Source organism: Mustela putorius, unplaced genomic scaffold (genome assembly GCF_011764305.1).
Source record: "Mustela putorius furo isolate JIRA1106 unplaced genomic scaffold, ASM1176430v1.1 tig00003983_pilon_pilon_pilon, whole genome shotgun sequence".
Lineage (NCBI taxonomy): Eukaryota > Metazoa > Chordata > Mammalia > Carnivora > Mustelidae > Mustela > Mustela putorius.
Genome location: NW_025422123.1, coordinates 10,855,108 through 10,876,984, shown reverse-complemented (window position 1 = coordinate 10,876,984; position 21,877 = coordinate 10,855,108). Strand labels below are relative to the sequence as shown.

The 21,877-nt window shown below is 56.6% G+C and overlaps 2 protein-coding genes across 9 annotated transcripts; both read right to left on the bottom strand.

The window, feature by feature from the left end:
- Window positions 1–4,544: 4,544 nt before the first annotated feature.
- SLC29A1 (solute carrier family 29 member 1 (Augustine blood group)) lies at window positions 4,545–18,680 on the bottom strand. Of its 8 annotated transcripts, none has more exons than XM_013061841.2 (14): window positions 18,614–18,680; window positions 12,146–12,255; window positions 10,872–11,017; window positions 8,856–8,937; window positions 8,545–8,747; window positions 8,315–8,454; window positions 7,880–8,014; window positions 7,677–7,774; window positions 7,447–7,525; window positions 6,871–6,968; window positions 6,542–6,650; window positions 6,225–6,310; window positions 5,639–5,838; window positions 4,545–5,273 (listed from the first exon to the last, which is right to left on the bottom strand). In XM_013061841.2, the coding sequence occupies exons 1-14, from the start codon at window positions 18,672–18,674 to the stop codon at window positions 5,162–5,164; spliced, it is 1,659 nt and encodes a 552-aa protein (XP_012917295.1). In that variant the 5' UTR covers window positions 18,675–18,680; the 3' UTR covers window positions 4,545–5,161. The 8 variants fall into 8 exon arrangements, with proteins under 8 accessions (XP_012917295.1, XP_012917291.1, XP_012917300.1 ...); XM_013061837.2 differs by lacking the exon at window positions 18,614–18,680 and adding an exon at window positions 17,765–17,787; XM_013061846.2 differs by lacking the exon at window positions 18,614–18,680 and adding an exon at window positions 14,706–14,809.
- Window positions 18,681–18,892: 212 nt separating this feature from the next.
- On the bottom strand, window positions 18,893–21,877 carry MYMX (myomixer, myoblast fusion factor). Its single transcript, XM_045071038.1, has 2 exons — window positions 20,192–21,877; window positions 18,893–19,668 (listed from the first exon to the last, which is right to left on the bottom strand). Exon 2 carries the CDS (start codon window positions 19,652–19,654, stop codon window positions 19,400–19,402), a length of 255 nt encoding a protein of 84 aa, XP_044926973.1. The 5' UTR covers window positions 19,655–19,668; window positions 20,192–21,877; the 3' UTR covers window positions 18,893–19,399.

Here is a 21,877-nt window from a genome sequence, read left to right as displayed (position 1 = left end):
GTCTTGGGTGTTGTTCAGTGTTTCAAGGTCCCTTTGACTAAGGTAAAACTTAACCCGAAATCAGTTCAGCGCAGAGTAAATTACAGGCAGGGGAAGGTGTGGGGGGAGGAGGGGTTCTACCACAAACAACCCTGACCTATTTAACTACTCTGCCTGCCACCTAACCCGCCCCAGGCACAAGTCACTGGCCAATGTACAGTTCTCACCTGACTGGATTTCTGGGCCCGGTGCCTGCTTGGCCCACCTGTGCCCAGATAAGGCACTGGCAGGGCTGTGGCAGTGCTACTGAGTGCTTAGGAACTCAAAAACAAGAGGGACTAGGGTTAGACATCAGGAAGGACCTTGCTGCTTTCACCCGGGGTGGATTACACGGGAGCTCCAGATCCTGGGAGGTTTGGGATCCTTCGGTATGTTCTGGAATGTTCTGAAGGCTAGGGAGGAAGGTATACCGGGCTTGAGTTAGGGGGCCGTACTATCACGAGAGGCATTGTATATCCATCCCCTCCACTGTCTGGGAGTTCTCCCCATCTCTCCGAGTCCATCTGTCTCTCTGCTTATCTAATAGGTAAAGACAGGCAGAGACTTGTATTTACCCAATGCTTTCCGGTTTACAAAATATTTTTCCACCCTTTAAGCATTCCAGCTTCAGTTTTCTGGAGTACAATGGGCATAGCAACGGTCAGCACCGCACAGGGTTCCCGGGAGACGGGAGGCCACGAGACACGTAAGACGGAAGCAGGGTGGTGGGTGCAAGGAAGAGTTGCTAGCCACTGCCCGGGTCCGGAATTTCACAACCCCGAGAGAGGCGGCGCGGCTGTGCCCACCCTCGCTTTCCAGATGAGCGGCTCCGAGATAGAAAATGCCTTGTTCAAGGTGACCCCTACTTAAGAGGCAGCGGAGCCGGCCTCAAGACACCCAAACCGGTCTCCCACTCGCCAGCGCTCAGTTGCGAATGGCCGCGCGGCGGCGCAGCACTAGGGACGGGTGACGTCACCACACCCGCCGCCGAGGGGCGGGGCTGAGCGGACTCCTGCTCCCTTCATCTCCCGCCCCGCGTCGCCCCACCCCGCCCCGCCCCGGTCGGGTCCTCGGGTTCTCTGCTGTCAATCGCCAGTCTGGGGCCGGTGGGGCGATTGGCCAGTGTGGGGGGAGGTAAGGTCTGGTTCTTGAAGGCTCCGGGATTGAAGCTGGGGAGAGGAGCAGCGAGCTGCTTAGGTGTGGGACGGGGAGCGTACCAGGCCACAGCTCATCCTGATTGATTCTTGGTGCCACGTGTCTCTAAGGTAATTTCTTGCATCCAGGTTCACCTGCAGACTCCTTAAATCACCTTAGCAAGTCTGTACATATAGGTCACCCGTTTGAAGAACAAGGATCTGGGCCCAGAGGATGCGTGGTATTTGGCAGGCCCAAGATGAGATCCTAGGCTCTGAATCGGAACCAACCCCTAAGACAGGCCGGGGAGAAGACCCCCACTGTGTGGGGTCCTGCTGACTCATTTAGCAGTTGCCCTGTAGCCTGGGGCCAGAATGCCAACTGGCTCATTGACAGGGAGCACCAGGCCTGCCAAGGTGATAGATGGCTCTCAGTGAGCACCTCCTCTCTTGGAGGGGAACTGTGCCAGAGCTATGAGCCCCGCTAGGGCACTGCCATTGATGGCTTCAGGAGGGGGAACGCAGGCTCTGTTCCTGGGAGGTGCCCATCTCCACACTCACTGCCAGCTTGTTCTAGAAACCAGATGGGCCTCACTGCTAGATCTACTGGCTGGCTGGCGTCTCTCGGTCTGCCACTCTTCCTGCGTGTCAAGACTCGGGTTTCAGGCAGAGCCCGCAGGCCAGAAAGCATGGCTAGCTCTTTAAAGTGATTCTGCATTTCTTGCTGATATCCATTTTGAATCACTATCATGATTCGACACTCTTGAGTACTTGTTTTCCCCATAACTGGAATTTTCCCCTCAGGCCCCCTCTCCCCCGTTATACTGCCCTCACTGTGCTCCTTTTATATTCACCTCAAAGATTAGATTCAGAACCGATCTAGCTCCTTGGCTATCCCAGAGGCTTGACTTCTATTTTTTAAGGACAACTGGTGATTTTCCTGGGGCTCTTGGCTTTTCAAAAGCTTAGAGCCCCAACACGTCACCATGTAATATCAAACACAAGAAAGTGTCCACACTGATGTGGCTACCCCCCCAGGTAGGCCAGCTGCTAAATACACAGCCTGATGCTTCAGGCAGAAATGTCACATGGGGGGGCACCTGGGTGGCTCAGTGGATTAAGCCTCTGCCTTTGGGTCAGGTCATGATCTCAGGGTCCTGGGATAGAGCCCCGCATTGGGCACTCTGCTCTGCAGGGAGCCTGCTTCTCTCTCTCTCTGCCCGCCTCTCTGCCTACTTATGATCTCTGTCAAATAAATAAAATCTTTAAAAAATAAAGTAAAATCTTAAAAAAGAAAGAAAGAAAGAAAGGTCACATGGAAGGAAGGTGATGACCAGCACGGTCTGGTAGAGCCAGTGACACCCACTGTCTCACGCTCAGTACTTCCCCACCTTACTGGAGCCAGTGCTAGGGGCAGGGGGAGGCCTGCCTCCTACAGTGCAGGATTACCTTCAGAGCACCTACTGTGGTCAGGAGCCATCACTGTGCTTGGGCAGGCAGGAGACCTAGGAGCTCGAGTTCCTCACCCCCACCTCTCCTGGCTTCAGATGAAGACTTGAGGTCAGAACAGAAACTGAGTGTGAGACTGCGTATTTGGGGCATTTGCATTAGAAAACATTTTTGGAAAAAATACTCTAGTAATTTTCCTCCACATCCATTTGAGTACAGAAAGGAGGAAAGTGACATCATCTGTTTTTCCCTCCTTCAAATCATTGCTGGGGTCGAGAAAAACCTACTTAACACCCATCTCTATCCCTTGAGCACAGGCAGTGAAAATGAGCGCCACCGCCCAGCTGGCTTTAGGCCTGTGAAGATTGCAGGGAGGGACAATTTTGTGAGTACATCTGGGAGCCAGTTAAAGCACTTGTAGCCCAAAGGGTGAAAACACAAATAGAATGTAGACCCTATCTCAAAAAACAGAAGCTCTTTCTGGTAGCCCGAGTATGGTCAAGGGCAGGATAAAAGTTAGGTCCCCAAGTTACAAGAGCTCTGGGGCGCAGAAGGGAAAGGAATTGCGTAAACTGGCTGTCCCTGCTGGCAGTGTTGGGATGTCAGGAAATGCTCAGCATACTCTGGAGAGAGACCAGTGGAACACTTAGTTCGGCTCTGGATTATTCTGTAGCCATGGGTGGGATGGACTGAAGGACACCTGGGCTGGAGTCCTTCTGGAAGAGCAGGCGGAAGGTGGGGGAGGCAACCCAGGGAAGAAACACAGTGCCCCTGGGAGCTGCTGGTGCCAAGGAAGGAGTCCAATAGGACTCTCAGGTTGGGGTACCATGGGCAGGTCAAGAGGGGCTGAGGGAGAGAAGACAAAAAGCACATATTTATTTTAGCCCCAGTGCCAAAGGGCATAGCAAAGACTGGGGCACGCTCAGGGTGCCCCTGTGAATCTGCTAGGAAAGGAGTACCTTATTTTCTGCCAACCTTGGATATATATAGCTTGGTTTGACATGTATCCTTGGAGTTCACGGACTCCAGTCCTCCGTTTATAATGATATGCTTCCCTACCCCCTGAGAACTTCTGAGCTCATCAAACAGCCCTAAAAATGTTCTGAGAGCCCTTGATGAGGCCTGAAGCCTACAACTAAATTAAACTGAGAAACAAAAGACCTGACAGAGATGCCAATTTGTAGCTATCTGCGGGTCAGGGACTAGTGAGCCTCCTGGGCTGTAGCCAGGGTCAGAGTGTGTGTCTGTGTGTCTCCCCACATTGGCCAGAACTCTGTTCCCACTTCCGGTCAAGAACAGTCATTTCCACAAAGGGAGATCCAGCGGTATGGCTCCCTCCATGAAGCCACTTACAGTCCCACACCATCCCACCAAGTCAGAGAAGAACAGTGGGGGCCGCTTCCAGGCAAGGACACACAGGCCCGTGTCCCCCAGGTGTCAGGGCAGACTGCCAGATTGGAGATGGGTGGTAGGGGGCGGGCAGCTGCAGCCTCTTCTTGCCTGGAGGTGTGGGAGTGCAGCCAGGGGAGGGGACGTTTATGGGGGGTGGGGAGTGGACCAGGTGTGCACGTTTATTCCTGTGATGGAGGGGTGAGGACAGGTGAGGGTGGCAGTGAAGACCAAAGAAAGATGGGGCGCTGTCTCTAAGCCCAGTCCTGTGAAAGAAGGAATTGAGCAGCAAAGAAAAAATGGCCTTTTTCAGTCTCTGTCAGCAGTCTGGGTGTCCTGGCTCCAGGCCTGTCCCTCCTCTGTGGCCCCAGCAGGGGGCACTGCAGCCCCTCTGAGGCTAAGAGGACTAACTGCCACCCACCCCCACCATTGGACACAGGCCCAGTGCTGGCCAGGGCTCAGCTGGGTCTTGCTCGTCCCCCAGATTCACACTGCCATCCCGCTGCCCTCTCTAGGGCATGGAGCTGCGGCTGGAGGACACAGGGAGCCGTGGAGGAAGGAGGAAAAAAAGAAAAAGGTTTATTTTATCAGAGAGCCTCTGAAGGCACCTGGTTTCTGTTGAATATAAAAAAGGCAGTAAAATGGCAACTGTACAGGGTGCATGACTGGTAGGAACAAGGCAGGGGGAGTAGGGGAGGGCCATGGAAATGGCAGGGGAGGAGGCACATGGGGAGAATATGGAAAGATTATCCAATGGGACCTTGGACAGACAGTCCTGGTCCCTAACCACTGCTGGTATATAGGCAGATGAACAGACAGACACACACATATACTCTCTCTCTCTGAGCCGAGCAGTCTCTGCTGCCCTGCTCAAGCAGGGATCAGTCAGAGCCAAGCGTGGTGATGGAGGGGGGGGGAGGGTGGCTGAAGGCAACTTGAGCAGATGCAGAGCCTGCGTGCCCTCCCTTGATTCTGACCCTCGGGCTCACAATGTCCCCACTGTCCATCCGTAGAGGCTCCCTCCTCGGGGCCTGGACACCCAGGCCCAGAACAGGCCGTGAGAAAGCAGAAACTGGTATAAAGAGAAAACCTCCAGACCTCCTGCCCATCCCTCAAGGGGAAGAAAGGCCAAAGGAGCAGGTGGTCAGTGCAGTCCTTCTGTCCATCCATGGTCACACAATAGACCGCCACAGGAAGGAGGAGACAGCCCCCAGTGCAAGGCCCAGAGACAGAAAGAAGGCCATGATGGCTCCAGCTGTCTCTGCCTCAGCCGGCTTCACTTTCCTGAAGGCAGGAGGGCAAGGCTTCCTTAGAACGGCCCCAGGAACCCCCCAGCTCCCCGGCCTCGCCTGCCCCCCAGAGCATCTGTGATGTGCGGAGACTTGCCTGAGCACAGAATTCTGCTGACAACTATCCTACTTTCCCACCTCCAATCTGGCTTCTCTCTCTTGGGGGAATGTGTAATGGGGGCTGTCATCCACCTTCCCACATCTCCCCCGGGTACCCTGGGGTGCCCCGCCCTCCACCACGACCCCTTCACCTACATGCCCATCCAGGATCCAGGAGTCTCCGGGTGCCCCCTCTCCTTCCTTGGAGTGGCCACCCTGGAGCTCTAGGTCCTGCCTGATGCCACCAGGGTCCCCACTCACTTGGGCCCAAAGCACATGCAGAGACTGGCGAGGTAGCCGTTGGAGAAGGCGAAGGCGGCCATGAAGATGATGAACCAGGCGTCGTGCTCGAAGACCACAGCCAGGTGGTGGCGGGGTTTGACATTGCACAGCAGCAGCAGGGGCACAAACAACATCCGGGCCAGCACCAGGCTTGGCAGCCAGTGGCTGTCCTTCCCAGGCTAGGGGGAGCAGGGGGCGCCTGAGCCTGGGCTGGCCCCCAGTGCTCCACACAGGGCCCCCCGGGATCTGAGTGGATCTGGTCACCCTGAGGGCGTACTGATTGTGAGGGGGCATGGCAGAGCCGTCTCGAGGGCTGGAAATGTTCTGTATCTGGACCTCCCTGGTGATTACATACGGGTGTTGGAGGGGGTGGTCAGTAACTGATACACTGAAGACTAGCAGAACTTGCTATACATAGATTACGTCTTGGTTTGGTTTCTTTCTTTCTTTCTTTTTAAAAAAAAAGTATGGTTCCATTACCACCATACTTTCTTGGTTCCCTTTCTGGGTCTCTGGCTGAACTCTAGCCTTGCACAGGGGCTGGGCATCTCTTTCTCCCACTTACCCACGTAAATACAGCTGTGAGGCTCCGGCCCAACCAGTCAAAGACATTGAAAGTCAAGAAACAAGACACAGGAATGAAGTAGTCTCCTGGAAAAAGAAGAGTAGAGTCAGGGGTGGTTATGAGGTCCAGAGAAACGGATTCAGCAACCCTGACCCTCACTGGGACTCAGTTTTCCCAGATATAAAAATGGAGGACATGTTTCCAGCCCAGGGAAGGGCAAATGGACCAGGAGAGTTTAGCCAGGGAGACAGAAGCCCATTCCCAAACCTGCTCTAGCCCCAGTCTGCCCCCATCCTGGAAGCTCATGGTGTCCTCACCCCAGGCACTGGTGCCTGCGATGCTGGACTTGACCTCAGCGGTCACGGCGGGAAATACCCCAATGGTCACCATGAAGTTGAAGCAGACGGAGAGAGCCAGGACTAAGATCTGGAGGGAAGGAACCCAGGTCCGTGTCTTCATAGCAGCTGTGCAACAAAGAACCCAGAGTCCCCAGCCCCCAACACACACACATACATACACACAGACGAGAATCCAGGGGAGTGGCCAGTCCCAGGGAGGAAAGGGAGAGGATGGACAGTCAGGAGAGGCAAAAGTAGGAGAAAAAGAGGGTAAGGGGCAGAGGGCAGAACACCCATGCCCCACATACATTTCTGAGGATGGCTCGGATAGAGTGGCCTTGGTTGGTGGGCTGAGAGCCGGGGGCTGGAACTCTGGACTCTTCTTTGTTTGCTACTGGTTCCTCTCCTGGGGGTGGGGGTGGGGGGGGAGTCCCAGGTTGTGGGAACATCAAGTTGCAGGGAGGACAAATAACAAGAGAAGACACAAACATTCCCCCAAAGGGCTGGGGTTAGCTCAGGGTGGACACCCCTTCCCCGGGGGAGAGTCACACCCTAATACCTAGCCCAGACCTCCCAGACCTGCAAATCCCACAGCACAAATCCCAGGGGTCCTGACCTCTCCCAGGAGCCTCAGGTCCTATTCCAAGAATCTGAAATTGCTTTCCCATTATCCTCAGACAGTTCAAGGGTATCTAGCCTCTTCGCCCATTTCATCTTTCCTAGCCTTTACTTCCTATTGCTCCCGTCATGCCTACTCCAGTTTGCTTTGGCTTCTGGCTTATCACCGCTAACCAATATGACACACTTCTTCTTGCCCTCTGCGCCCAGGCTGCCCCGTGCTGGGCAGGCTGCCCTCCACCCCAGCTTCTGCAGGCTATTCTGACCTTTACTAATGAGGTCCAACTTGGTCTCCTGCTCCCCAGGCCCTTCGAGCTTGAACTGCTGGTAGTACCGATAGAATTCCTGCCAAGTGAGGGGCATAGGGAAAGTAGACTCAGAGATGGAAGATCCAGAATCCCGCCTCCCTATGCCAGGTTTGGGTTCCAGAACAGCACTGGCTGGGAGCCCTGGACCCCACCCCACCTCCACCCCCAGACTTTCTTCACCTGCTTACCAGTCGGGGAAGGGCCAGGTAACAGATGATTGCCAGAACAATAACCACGCAGGCAGTGATGAAGTAGCCAAAGGCACTTTCTGACAGCTCTGAGCCACCTGTGGGGAGCATGTGAGAGAGCGGAGATTGTCCCCGGTCCCCCCCCCCACCCCCATGACCAGACCCACAGGCAGGCAGGCAGACAGACAGGCGGCAACACTTACTGGCGATTGCACAGATCATGGCCACCGAGGCGAAGAAGCCTGCCAGGCCCTGACCACTCATGATGGGGGCAGTGTAGCTGGCGGGCAGGAGGCCAGCCAGACCAAACAGGCTGCCTTGCAGGATGGCACCGAACGCTGGAGGCATAAGGCAGGCATCAGCAGGGGAGAGGGAGCAGACTGGGATTTGCTGCTGTGGGGGGGCAGGGGCCCGTGGGAACACAGGTTCCAGAGGAGTTGTGACACCAAATGGCCCTCTCTGTCCCACCCTGCAGCCCTGGTCCGCACTCGCTCGGGTCTCTGGAGCTCTGATCGCCCAATGGCATCCTCCCCTCTAGGGGGAGGAAGGGGCTCTGTTCCTAGCTGACTGTAGTAGTGGGTCTGAAGGATGGGTGGGGGGATGTGGGAAGATCTCTGCTCCCTCCCAGCCCTGCTTACAGTTGATGAGAACGATCTTGACCATGGTGATGATGAAGAAGGGCACGGCATCCAGCTGCACCTTCACCAGGATGGCAGTGATCAGGAACACCAACAGGATGGCTATAAGGCTGCCCAGGATCCGAACAGACTGGGGGATCCTGCCCAGAGGCCAGGGCAGTGAGGCTGGGGCCTCGGCCCAGGGAGAGCGAGAGGTAGCGAGGGGTCAGGCCTGGGGCCCAGGAGCTCACCTCTGATGCAGGAAAGAGTTAAGGCAGGTGAAGAACAGCAGGGGCAACATGGCGCATAACGTCATGACATTGTTGAAGATGGCACTGAGCGAGGTCCGCTCTGGGGAGAGCGCTGTGGGGGTGGCTGAGGGCTGGGTGTCCTTGCTCAGCTCGGCAGTGACTGAGGACATATTCTGGGACTCGTCCAGGCGGTTTGTGAAATACTGTGGGGGTTGCAAGACAGAAACCTTGTGGCTTCTCTCCTGGCACTCCCAAGTACACAGCAACCAGGCCCTACTGTGGCCTCTGGAACCCCATCCCCCCAGTCTCACCCTAGTGGCTGTCATGAAAAAATTCCATGGGAGCAGCGTCCCCAGACCCAGCATGAAGAAGATAAGCCAGACAGCTTTGTACCTGAGGATGGGAGAGGAAAAGGGGGCCAAGTGACACACCATCCCACCCTCCTTCCCAGGTCAAACCTAAAAACTCCTTCCCTCCCCAACCTTTGGGGTCTTCCGCTGTCCCAGGATATAGGCCACTGTGTTTATGTCCATGTGCCCGAGCCTTCCTATGGGTTTCTGTGGAAGGAAAAGCGTCCTGGGATAGGGAAAAGAGCAGACAAGTCCACAGGCGGAGGAGGACCAGGGAGGGACACAAGGCTGAAAGGCATGGGCAACAGGACCTTGGTTCTCAGCCCCGAAGACTCGGGGGACCCTGCAGGCTTGGGAACCAGTGTGACCCACACATCCGGAGGTGGTTTTGGAAATCCTGCTGAAGGCTGGGGGTGGGCGGGTGAGCGAGGAAACAGCCAAGTGTCTTCCACCCCCACGAGGCAGGCTGGAAGTGATTATGCCGTCTGGGCAGGGACTGTGTGGCTCCCCAAAGAGGAGTTTGAGGTCAAGAAACTCCCAGACCACTCCGGACCTAGTAGGACAGGAGGGCGGGGTAACTTGGGGTGGCTGGGAAGTGAGGGAGCTGTTTTTCTCCAGTCCAGACAGAACTAGCTTTGTAGGTCACACCACACAGGGGAGGCCAGGCAATATGAGGCCACTGGACTTTATGTGGGCCGCCAGGAGTAAATGAGTGCCCCCCCTCCCCGCTCTGGCCGGGGCGTTGCCCCCAAGCCTTACACCTCAGGGCCTGTGTGGGATGGGCCAGCCTCCCCCAGGCAGCCCCAGGCCTTCCCAACGTAGTCTCCAGATGTGTCTGCCATATCCTCCCCACAGCGAATGCCTGCTTTCTTCCCCCAGTGGCAGGGACAAAGCCCAGGGCAGGGAAGAAACAGATCTGGCCAGAGTGCAGGGACTGGCCTCACACAGGAAAGGCCCAGCTGAGTGCCCGAGTGTGGCCTTCTGAGCCATTCCAATACAGTGCCCCCGACGGCCCCCATAACTCATCTACCCGCGACCCTGAAGAACACAGCTGAGGGCTTGAATGAAGGGAGAAGCTCCTGGCCAAGGCTGCCCAGAACAGATGGTTAGAGCAGGGCTGGAGGAGGGCACCAAGGTGCACAGAGATGCGAGAGGGGTTCCAGAACTGCTACCGATAGTGAGGCTCCCAACTGGGGCCTGTCCTTACTAGGTCTCCTTAAATTCCCTCCCATCCAAATAGACCCCACCTCGATTTTACAGGTGGGAAAGAGTCGAGAGGAGATTAAGCTACGTGCCTGAGGTCCCGCAGCCAGAGGTGGCCTTGTTTGGCAGCCTTTTTGGCACAGGAGGAAGACGGGACGGGCAGGGGTGAGAGGATGTGGTTGGGGGGCCTGGGCTGAAGGAGTTTGGGACCGCAGGCAGGCAGAACTTCATCAACTATCTTGGTTCCCAGATTCCTTGGAGAGCTTCAACCAAGCTACAGCCTCCTCCCGCCACAACCATATGCATGATCATGGTGGTGGGTTTAATTTAAAGGAGCTTTTGGTTCCAGAGGTGGGGAGTGAGGGCAAGGTCAGCTCAAGGACCAGGGTAGGCCAGGGTCATCCGAGGCAGAGGCTCAACGCCAGGCCGGAGGAAGAGGGCAGTTCTGCCAGATGTGCTCTGGAACGAGGGGAGCCGCCAAATATTTCCCCAGAGTGATGGGAGGAGGAGCTGGAAGCTGCTAGCAAGCTGGAGAGCAACAGTGGAAACACTGAGAGGCCAGGGAGGGGCTGTGCCGCCCACCCATCCCAGCCCTCCCCAAAGCCACCCCAGTGAAGGCACACATGGCCCCCGCCCCTCAGGCAGACCTGACTCACATTGCTTTGCCGGAAGGCCAGTCAACAGTGGAAATCCCAAATTCCAAAGGACACAGCACCCAGCCCCCCTTGGAGACCCATTTCCGCTCCCCTGGATGCCCAGCCCAGGTCCCCTTACCTGTCCTGAGGCTCGTGACTAGTTGTCATGGTGACAGTGTTCTCGGTTTTGCCTGGCTGAGAGCTCCCTCCTTCTGGTGCTTGCTGGGGGCAGAAGCAGTGTGAGGCCACGTCTTGGCCCTGCTTCCCCATAGACCTCTTTAGACTCTCGTGGAGTAGGCAGCGGGCAGGGCGCAGAGCAGGTGAGCTGAAGAGTCCAGAAGGGCCCCCTCCCTGCCCGGCCCCTCAGGACTGTTCAATCTGACCCCTGTGGCCAGCGCTGTGGGGCCCCCTGCCTGCTCAGGCTCTACCTGGCTCCCAGCCTGGCCACCGCTATTTTTATCCAGCAGCCGAAGCAGTTTGTAAGCTGGGAAACAGGAGCGTGGCGAGCAGGAGGAGGAGGAGGAGGAAGTATGAGCGAGAGGGAGGGAAGGCCTGGCAAAGAAGGAAGGGAAGAAGAGGAGAGGGGTCAGGGACTGCAATGATAATGGAAGAGAAGGAGGGACAGGAGGAGGGAAACGGGAGTCAGAGCAAAGAGGGCGAGGGGAGGAGGGAGGGCACAAAACAAACATTCACCGCTGCTGCAGCAGCAGCAGCAGTGGCAGCAGCAGCAGAACCTTGAGCCTGTAGGGAAAGAGGACTGAAGCCAGAGATGCCTCTCCCCAGCCCTTCTCTGCAAGTCTGACCTTCACACCTTCTGGGGGGGGTGGGGGCTGCAGTCATGGCAAGACTGGGCTCTGGGGTTCCTGTGCCCTCCTGGAGGGACCCCAGACTCCAGCCTCTCTGCAGAGGGCACTTTAACCTTCCTTTCTTGTCACTGCCCAAGGGTTTCCTAGTTCCTGGCCAGGTTTCTAGGAAAACACTTCACTACCATATGGGGACACAGCCCTTCCCACAACTAAGTCTGCCCCTCCCCCGGTCCCCAGTTCTGGCCCCAGGGTCATCCCATCCCCCATCCCCCCTTGGTTCCTCTCTGACTCACTCCCAGGCCCCTGTCCTCTTCCCCTTTTTGAGAGCAAACTTGAAGGGAAGATTGGAGGAGCAGGGGCACAGGCTTGACCTAAAGCTCCTAGCCTCCTCCCTCAGTATCCCCCCTCCTGCTTTCCACTCGTGTAGGGGAGGCACCCTGGCACCAGATGAGACAGCTTTCCCTTTGGGTAGCACAGCAAGCCAGGCAGGCGTGTGCTGGCGCATCCCCCACGTGCGGGCCTAGCTCTGGAGCCAGGTCTGCTGTTCAGGGTGAGGCCTGCTTCCCCAACCACCTGGGCCTGGGCCTGGGTCTGGGCCAGCACTCACCAGATGCCCAGACTTGCCAGCAGAAGGCTCAGAGCAGAGGGGGCCTGGGCAGTCCTTGGGAGGTAGTCCTAGCTCAGGCTCTGGCGGCAGGCCTTGTCCATGGGCTCCCCCTGGGTAAGGGTCCAGAATGAATAAAGTGGCAGAGGGCGGATGCGGAGAGAACCCCACAGGCCTTGCTGTGGGAGGGATCGGCCTCATTCTGAGAAATCTCTTACACACACACAACCAGGAGATAAAAACTGCTCCTGTAGCGAGCCTGGGAGATAAGAGACCCAGCAGCCTCAGCAGGGGAGCTGAAGGGGTGGGGCAATCGCAGGTACAGCCCGTGCTCCAGGTCTCAGCCTGAAGACCTGAAGATAGGAAGACGTGGACACGTACCACCAGGGACCTCCCCAACATCCTCAGGGGGCTTTTTTCTTCCCCTCCCCATAATTCCTCTCAAACCCTCCCTGAATGAACTCCAGACTCTCCAAAGGCCTTCCTCAGCCCCCCAGCCCATGTGTGGGTTGTAGGGTGTTGCAGGGTGGGGACAGGAGAAGCACACCTACACACCTCCCGAATTGGCAGAGGGCTTCTTCATTCATCTTTTTTCTTTTTTTTAAAGATTTTATTTATTTGACAGAGAGAGACACAGTGAGAGAAGGAACACAAGCAGGGGGAGTCAGAGAGGGAGAAGCAAGCTCCCCGCTCAGCAGGGAGCCGGATGCAGGGCTCCATCCCAGGACCCAGGGATCATGACCCTTAATGACTAAGCCACCCACGTGCCCCCCATTCATCTTTTCAACAAATATTGACTGAGCACCTCTGCAAGCTAGCCAGGCACTGTTCTAGTCACTGAGGGGAGGGGCAGACAGAATGGCAACAACAGTTTTTATGTTTTTAAGAAGGATGTAGGCAAGACGGCTCTACCCTCGAGGGCTGCCAGAGAAGGCTCAGGACTCAGATTTTCTATTAGGTAGCAGGGAAGGGAACTCCCAGCTTTACACCTCAGCACATCCCATGCTCTACACACACACATACACACACACACCACACACACACACACACCACACACACATGCAAGATTCGCGGCAGTAAGTAAAAGAACTGGTATAGCTTCAACCCAGATGGGAGCTGGGGTGGAGAGAATAGAGTATCTCCCCTTCCTTAGCAAAATCTGCCCTAGGCTCAACGAAGTATTCATTTCAGCCCTCTACCCCTGCTACCCTACCATGTTCTGTTCGCAGCCATCCCCACCTCTGTCCTGGGCACAGTGCAACTCCAGGGGAGCCTCTCCCCCCTGCCCACATCCTGACATTCAGCAGGCCAGCCCAGGTATTTTGTTCTTGCCTGCCTTTGCCCAGCAGCAACCAGGGATTTGATACCAGCTCAGAGCATCTGGTGGCCCTCCAGCCATGCCCCAACGTGCCTGCCAGGATGGGGCCCTGAAAGTAACCACTGAACTGAGCACCTCCCCACCCTGAGGCCCCCAGCACCTCTCACGCACCCCAGCTCTAGACACACTTCTGCGGTAGCATCAAATTCTCTACTCCCTGGGGTTGCCTCTGGGGCCAGCCACCACCTGCTCCCCTCTTGCCCTAACAACCACACATAAGCTAGTACTAAACTGTCTCCATTGAACAGATGGGGGAGGCTGAGGTTCAGAGAGGTTGAGTCACTTGTGTAAGGTCGCAGAGCTAGTGAATGGGTGCGCTGGAATTCCAACTCAATGGGCAGTTTATTTTAGCCTCCTTCTGGGTTGGAGAGGTAGGTATAAAGGCTGCTTCTCGGCTAGCCCTGTATATTGGGAGATGAGCGAAGAAACAGGGTGGGGAGACTGAGGTCATCTCCAGTCTGACAAGAGCTTCGGGTGTAAGGCATTCCCCACTCCCCATAAAGCACACATCTCAGCAGGGAGAGCTCAACAGGCAGGGCAAGTGGGAGGTCACCAAGAGGAATGGGCAAAGGGATCGCCCCGGGAAGCGTGACCGGCAGGGCTGAGGCCGGCCTTCACCCACCACTACTCTCTCCCTAAGAAGGAAAGCAGGGGTTCTGAGTTAAGGAAGAGTCCTCTCTGGGAGTAAATGAGGACAGGCCCAGGAAGGGGAGGCCAGGAACAGACAGCTCCTTCACCTCCAAGACGCCGGCTCGCATCTCCACTCCCCCCTACCCAGTGCCGTTACCGGCGCGGCCCCTCTCCTGTACCGGCAAGATCCATCGAGATTACCCATTCACTCGCCCGCCCCTTGCAGAGGTCAGCTCGGCGACAGCCGGTTTCAGGCCCAGGAGCCAGGTGGCCCACGCCCCGCTCGGGTCCCGATCTCCGCAGAGTCCCCACGCGCCCTGGCCCTGGCGCGCCACGTGCAGCGCGGCTCCGCACGCTCTGCGCGGGGGAAGCGGGGCCCCCATGCGGCGTTCCCTCTGCGCGCAGACAGGCCCGGCCTCCCTGCCCTCGTGGCGGCGGGAAGACGCGCCTTCTACGCCGGCGGTTCCCGGACCCTCACCGGTCCCCTACCCCCGACCCTCGACCCCCGAATCCCGACCCCCGACCCGGGCAGCACCTGCTAGCAAAGAGTCCTACCGCGCCGAGATCCGCGCGCCCTCTCTGCAGCTTCCCGCGCCCGCCGGAGCACATTCAAACCCGCCCTCCGCTGAGCCCGCCCCGGCCCGCCGCCGCTGCCCGCTCCCCCCACCACCAGACGCTGCCGCTTCCCCTATGCCCCGCCCGCGCCGCCACGGCCCCGCCCGCCCCGCCGCGGCCCCGCCCCAGCTACGCCCCCCCAGCGGCTCCGGATGCGAGCCCCCCCAACCCCTTCCCGGGGCCGTCGCGCCCACACCTCGTCTTACTTTTGAAGGCAGGACCTCAGGGCCGTACCACACCAAACCTTGCCCCGTTATGGGGAACCCGGGGCTGGAGGGGTATCATCCCTAGTGTGCTCCGCGCTGGGGGTCCAGAAACTCCTACTGTCCCTGCACCCAACCCTCTGCCCAGAGCGGGGCGGACTCCCCTCCCAGGTACCCCGCTACTTTCTCCATGGTGCCTTTTCCCTTTCCTGCGCCCACGCCCTTTAGAGCCACCTTCTGCCGTTGGCACCTACCCTCTGCTCTCCCAACCCCCACGCCAAGGGACCTCTCTGCGCAATCAGTACAGTCAGTGACCTGAGTCATGAATTTTCCTACCTCTAACACACACACACAAGCACCACACCTCAACTGGGACTTGGAGGGGGAGTGCGTGTCTGGAGGTGGGTGGTGGATGGGATAGAGGCACAGGTCTGTAGGCCCCTCCAGATTCACTCTTTCTAAACCCAGAACTTTGAAAGAGCTGAGAAACATCTGGAGATGGTAAGAGAAAAAGCCCCAACCGCCTTCCATCCTGAGTGAATCCTATGTCCTCAGAGGAAGAGACCAAGCCTTGCTGAGTCCCACATCCTCCCGGGGCTAAGGAGGGAGGGGGTGGGCATGCTGAGGACTGGTCAGCTCTTCTTGCACCTCCAAGTGAGGGGGAATGATTCCCCTCCTTTTGGTTGGCCGGTAAGTTGGGGGTGCCCCATAGCAGGGCCCCCATAGCAGCTCTCAGTAGGTGGAGATAACACAATGGCTGGTGGGGTGTGAAGACAGAAAGTCCAACCCAAGGCCCACACCCCACCTTGCCCCAACTACCCAAGAGACCTGTCCCCTGGAGAAGCCATGGTCACTAATTAGCAGTTAGCAGGGGGCAGTGAGGTGGCTCAGTCTGTAAGTGCCTGTCTTCCTGTCAGGTCATGATCTTAAGGTTGTGGGATGATCTTAGGGTCTTGGGCTCTCTGCTGCTCAGCAGGGAGTCTGCCTCTCCTACTCCCTCCCTCTCAAATAAATAAGTAAATAAATACCTCCCCCCCAAAAAAAACCCCACCCAACCAATTAGCCTTACTACCATCAAGGATAAGGCAGGGTCTTACTCTCCAGTCAGGAAACAGACTGGGCCCTGAAGGGAGGGGCAGTTTTTCTACTTAGGATCTGTGGACTGTCCCCAAGCTACTCCACAAGGGGTGTTCTCAGCCTTCCGGCTCTTCCCACAGAGACATGACACACTATCACCCTCCAGCCTTAACCAAACAGAGGGCAGGAAGAGGGGTACGGGTGGTATTTTTTTAGGCACTGCCCCAGGACTCGAGGGCAGCTTCATGTCTGGGTCTCCCCACCCCCATTCCCATCCTGTGTTTGTCCAGTCTCTCCCTCTTCCTTGGCCCCGGTCTCTCTCCCCACCTTCATTTCCCTCTTTGGGCCCGTGGGGGTGGCAGGCCTTCGTGGTCAGACAGATCTGCCTGGCATGGCCAGGCCAGTGGCCAGTGGCTGGAGTTGTGTGCGGAGGGGGCTGGAGGGGGAAAGAAACTGGAGGGAAGTGGTGAGGGTCTCAGGCCAGACAGGGGAAGGTTGTTTCCTCTCCCCACCTCTGTGGAGGCCTGGTGTGCTCACTAGATGGCAATAGGCAGGACTGTTATGGCTGGAGAGAAGCCCATCTGGCATTCACCCTGCCTGGGCCCTCTGCCAGCATCCACGCCCCTTCGGAGCCCTTCCCTGACCAGAGATGGTTGCTGGGTGCCAGGGCCCTCTGCTGGACAGCCACGGTGCCTTGACTCACACCAGCCTGCACCCCGAGTTTTTCTGGCCCGGCCCAGCCAGTCCTGTAACCCTCAGCCCTGGCTTATGTCTTTCTCCCTCAGGTCCCTGGCACAAAGGTAGGGTGAAAAGGGCTGATCCAGCTGCACCTCTACCCTCTCCCCATTCCCCACTCTATTTGAGACTGTCCCTTGCCCCAGACTCCCTCCTCCTTATTCTAGGCCACAAGGCGCCCCACCACCTCACATTCGGTCGACTCTCCCCAGCCTGTGTCCATCTGTGTTTGGCTTGGCTTGGCTGTTTGTCACCAGCACCTGCCTTATGACTGTGCATTCTCATTTTGTTCCTGACTCTGTGTCCATGGCCTTGTGGCAGGGCTGGGACTAGGGAGAGGCCAATGAGGCGCTTGCCTGCATTGCAAATTTTAAGGGGACCAGAAAAAATTTAGAGATCAAGATAAATAATATTTTACTGAGATTTTTTTTTTAAATCAAAGTAAATGCAAAAAAGTGATATGATGAACAAAACACCCACATTTAAAATAAAGACAGGATCCAGCCGTCTCAGGACCGGACTCCTCTAACTTCCCTCACTTTCCTGGTGAGTGTGTACTTGAGGGTGAGAATGAGGGTCAGGGTCCAAGACTTGAGGTTCACTCTGTCCGGGCTTGGCCTTCCCAGCGTAATTTCCCAGAACTCTGCCTCTACCCTTTGCTCCGGGCATGTCTCTGACCTTGGGGGCATCTGTATATGGTTGGGGTGGCGCAGCGGGGGTGGAGGAGTTGGGGGGTGACCTTCAAAATCCGATAAAAGCATCCACTCCGCGGGAAACCGCAGAGTCCGACCCCGCGTATATCCCTACGCCAACCCAATTAGGGACCTAACCCCACCTCTCTCCGCCCGTCCCCGCGGGGCGCGTGGGAACCGCGCAGCCCCCGCCCCACCGCCCAGCGGCCCGCCTCTGCTCCCCGCGCACCTGCCGGATATGCAGGAGGAGGACGGAAACCGCCCCCTCTGGTCCCCGTCCTGGCCTTCTCACCTCGGGGCTGGGGCCAAGGCGGGAGCTCGCAGCCCGCACTGGGTCTAACCGGTCTCCAATGTCGCTGCCGGAGGGAGAGGGGCCGCAACCGGTTACGCTGGCACCCGCCCCGAGCTCGGTGACCCGCTCTGTCCCGCCCCGCGCCGCTCGGGAGCGAGGAGCGCTTAGGAAGGCCGGCGGCATGGAAGGCCGGGATCAGACTGCAGAGTAGGTGCTCGTGGCCCCGGAAGGGAACTGCGTTTGGGGACCACGAGCTGGAATCCCCTTCATTCCACCCCTTCCCCCAGGTGGCCTTCCCGAAAGGGGTGAGCACGTGCACTGGCTTTAGTGGACGCCTGGAGGAAGCAGATGGTGCCGAAGGGTGGCCGGGCCGGGGTTTGGCTGAAAGCCCCTCGGGGCTGGGGGAGAACAGGGGCGGGGGCGCGGTTCTGGCCCCCGGGGCCGAGCTTCTAAACGGTGCGGGCTCCGGATGGGGGTCCTGAAAGAGGCCTGCATTCCTCATTTCCCCACTCTGAACCTACAGCCCAAGACTCCTGGAGGGAGGGAGGACTATTGTTTGGGAACAATAAGCAAATTATCCCGAGGCTGATGCAAATGAATCTGACAACTCTCGTTTGACCCCTTAGGAGCTGCTCTTTGGGGAGGCTGAAATAATGAGGGGAATGCCTCTGGATACTTCCATCCCACTCCCATCTCTTCAGGGACACAGTGCCCCTCGGGGGAAGCATTTCTACACTGCTCCCCTGGGTGGCTGCCGGGGTCTCTTAGCAAACAAATCTCCCTCTTCCCACACCACTGGGTGAGAAGAATCTCCAAACTGACTCAGGGACTTGGCGTTCTTCTCCTTACCTTGAGCTGGCCAGCCAGACCTCCAAATCGGACCCAAGACTGCTGGGTCACAGTGTGACATACTGACTGAAGTTACACAAGAGAAACAACCTCCAGGAGATGAGGACTGCGGGACAATGGGATAGGAAGCAAAAGGAACTCTTGTGGTTTCCCCCCCCCCCACCCCCCCCCCCCCCCTCTCCACCTCTTCCCCCACCCTCTGGCCACCTTAGACTCTCTCCCTAGGTAGGAGCCTAGGTACTGCGTGGGTGACAGGACTTTCAATGGCATCCCAAGAACTCCAATCAACAAATGTTTATTGAGCACCTGCTGCATGCTGGGCCTTGAGGCAAGACTGCCTCACTAGGCAACCAAGGTCCTGTTACTTTAAGGTAAATCCTGAGTCTGGAAGACAAACGGTCTGGGTTAAAATCTTGCCTCTCAAATACATTGTCATTTTTGCCTGTGTAAGCACTGTCCCTCCCTGGACCTCATGTCACCATTTGGGGCTAGGGGAGGAGAGTCTCTTCCTCCATTCCCTAGAATCAGATGTGAGTAGGAAAGGTGTCCTTGGAGGAGGAATTCAGGGAGGGGGTAATGATCAGTTTTATGACCACTAGATGCTGGGTATCTTTGCAGTCATTCCTGCTGGCAGTGGGGAGGCATTCCCAGTCGGACCCTTCTTATGCTCAGTCCCCCACCGTGTCTTCCTCACACTGGGTAGGCTGCGCTGTGTGACAGCGCTGGGACTGTCATGCTCCAAAAGAAGGGCTTTCGATGATACAGCCAATGTCAGGGATCGTGGCCTCATTTGAGGGGAGCTAGCCTCTCCCGCCTCTCCTGGCCAGCTACTCTGGATGCCTCCTCGGCGTCAGGTGGGTGTCTCTGGCTGAGGATGAGCAACACACAGCCCAGCAAAGCCTCTCGAACATCCTGCGAGCCTAGGCGGCGGGCCAGTCGGCGCAGCAGGGGCAGGAAGTGCCGGCGGGCCAGGCGGGCAGCAGGCAGCAGCAGGCGGGACAGCAGCGTTCGCAGCAGCAGTGGGAGCAGTGGAGCGGGCATGGCTGGGTCAGTGACTGTGAAGGCAATCCAGACTCTAGGCTTGCCCCTTTCCTGCTCCATCCTCACCTGGCATAAAACTTGGGGTTTGCAGGCTCCCCGCTATGCTACTTCAGTTTCTACCCTTATGCTCCCCCCCCCACCTCGATTTATGGGTCATTTTGGCTTTCCAGAGGCCCTTTCTCTTGGCAAGGTAGCTGGGGCAGAAGGATTCTTACCACAGCGCTGATGAAGACACCAAGCCAAGGGGAGAGTAAAGTTGAGACTAGGACTTAAGAGTTTGCCCTTCCCAGCCTCCAGGGGCTCCTACTGTTCACTAGATTTCCACCCCCCCCCAACTCCTTTAGCCAGTCTCCCTCCATCCCCCACCCCATTCACACCCTCAGGCTCCCTGGTATTCCCCAACTCTTCTCAATCCTGCAGAATTTCTTCCATCCCCAGGCAATTTTAAGTTTTCTTCTGAGGCCCCCTGATCCACCCTGACCTGACACTTCCAACCCCCATAATCCCGCCCACCCACCGATCAGCAGTATATCTCACCAGTCAGAACCGTGGTTCAGAATGAATCTCTGGCCGAATTTGCCTGCAGGGACACTGCTGTGTCACCGGACACTACAAGACTGTCCCCACTGAGCTCAGTCCCACCCTAGGATAGCTTGCCTGGGTGGGGGGAGCCAAGAAGAGACAGCTGTGTTCTGGCACCTGGTATATTGAGGGGCAGAGGCAGCTGGGCTGGAAGAAGAGGAAGGAACAGATGCAGGAATTCTTCCTGCTGGGTACAGAACCCAGACTGCACTTTCTAAGGGTATGACCTTAGGCACATCGATTCTTCTGGTCTCTAGTCCCATCTGTTAACTCAGTCTACTAACTCGGTAAGTGGGAGTTAACGGGTGGGGGAACTGGAATGGAGCAATGTGAGAGATCTACTTGCCCAAACCGCAGAAGCAGGAAGGCTGCAGGCTAGACACTCTGGCTGAGAGGGGCCTGCACAGGGAGAACAGGACCTGTGGGCTGTCTCCTGCGGGTGGAGGAGTGGAGTCACCCTCCATTGGGTAGCTGGGCTCAGTTGGACACAGCAGGGTGACACTCCCACTTAGGACAGGAAGAGGGAGACTCATTTTAGGACCCTCTTTACCCACTTTTGCTCCAAGATTAAGTGAAGTTCCCAGAGATATCTTGATACACAGACAGCCTGGGTTGGTTTTGTTTTTAAATACCTCGTCCTCCTACTTCCTAAAATGGGTCTACTTTTGGCCTTTCTGGACTCAGAAGAGATAATGGCCATCAAAGTGTTTTGGAAGCTTCATAGCCTCGAGAATTCCATTTATCCACATCCCACGGCCAGTCTCCATTAGTACCATGACTATGTCTAAAACTGTCAAAGACCTTGAAGAAAAAAACCATAAATATCAAACATGCCCATCCCACTTCTGCCTGGAGGAAGCAGGGGAGAGGAGCTAGAGCACAGATTTATTGACATAGTGTTCCTCTCCTTCCGGGTGCTTCCCTAGCAGATGTGTTGGCCATGGGCCATCCCTGGAGCATGGGCGGGACATACACTGAGTCTGCACATGTGCCGATCCTGTGAATTCATTGCCATTATTATAACCATTGTAAAGATGAGGATACTGAGGTCCAGAGTGGTAAACCAAGTTACCCAGAGTCACACAGCAGATAAATGAACGGCATGATCTCCACCCAGACCTGCCCCTCCTTCAGGCCTTCAGATCTCTGTAAGTGGCAACTGCCACTTTCTAGTTCCTCTGGCCAAAATCTTAGATGTTCTCTTGACTTCTCTCTTCCCATCATGGTTCACTACCCATATTAGTAAATCCTGGTAACTACTTTCAAAATATTCAGAATCTCACTACCTCACTGATGTCGCCATGACTGCCCTTGTCTGAGCATTCATCATTCCTCACCTGAATTATTGTAGTAGCCTGTTAACTGGTGTTCCCCTTTCTCTTTTCCACACCTGTTTCTCTTTTCCGTATAGAGACCAGAATGGTCTTTATGAAACATGAATCACATCCTGTCTTCCTTCTGCATAAACTATCCAGGGGGCTCCCATCTCACTCAGAGTTAAAACCAAAGCCTTTCATTATGACCTACAAGGCCTTGGTGGTCTGACCTCCCTTAGCATTCTGACTCAACTTCTATCCTGTCTCTGTCATTCTGCTCCAGCTACACTGGATTCTTTGCTTTTCCTTAACTGTGTCAGATATA

Coding starts and splice junctions, on each gene's coding strand:
- SLC29A1 (XM_013061841.2), bottom strand. CDS start 18,674: ATGTCACACTGTGACCCAGCAGTCTTGGGTCCGATTTGGAGGTCTGGC. Junction 7,775..7,879: donor CATGATCTGTGCAATCGCCA/GTAAGTGTTGCC, acceptor TGCTCCCCACAG/GTGGCTCAGAGCTGTCAGAA. Junction 6,651..6,870: donor TCCGAGCCATCCTCAGAAAT/GTATGTGGGGCA, acceptor CCTTCCCTCCAG/ATCTTAGTCCTGGCTCTCTC.
- MYMX (XM_045071038.1), bottom strand. CDS start 19,654: ATGCCCGCTCCACTGCTCCCACTGCTGCTGCGAACGCTGCTGTCCCGC.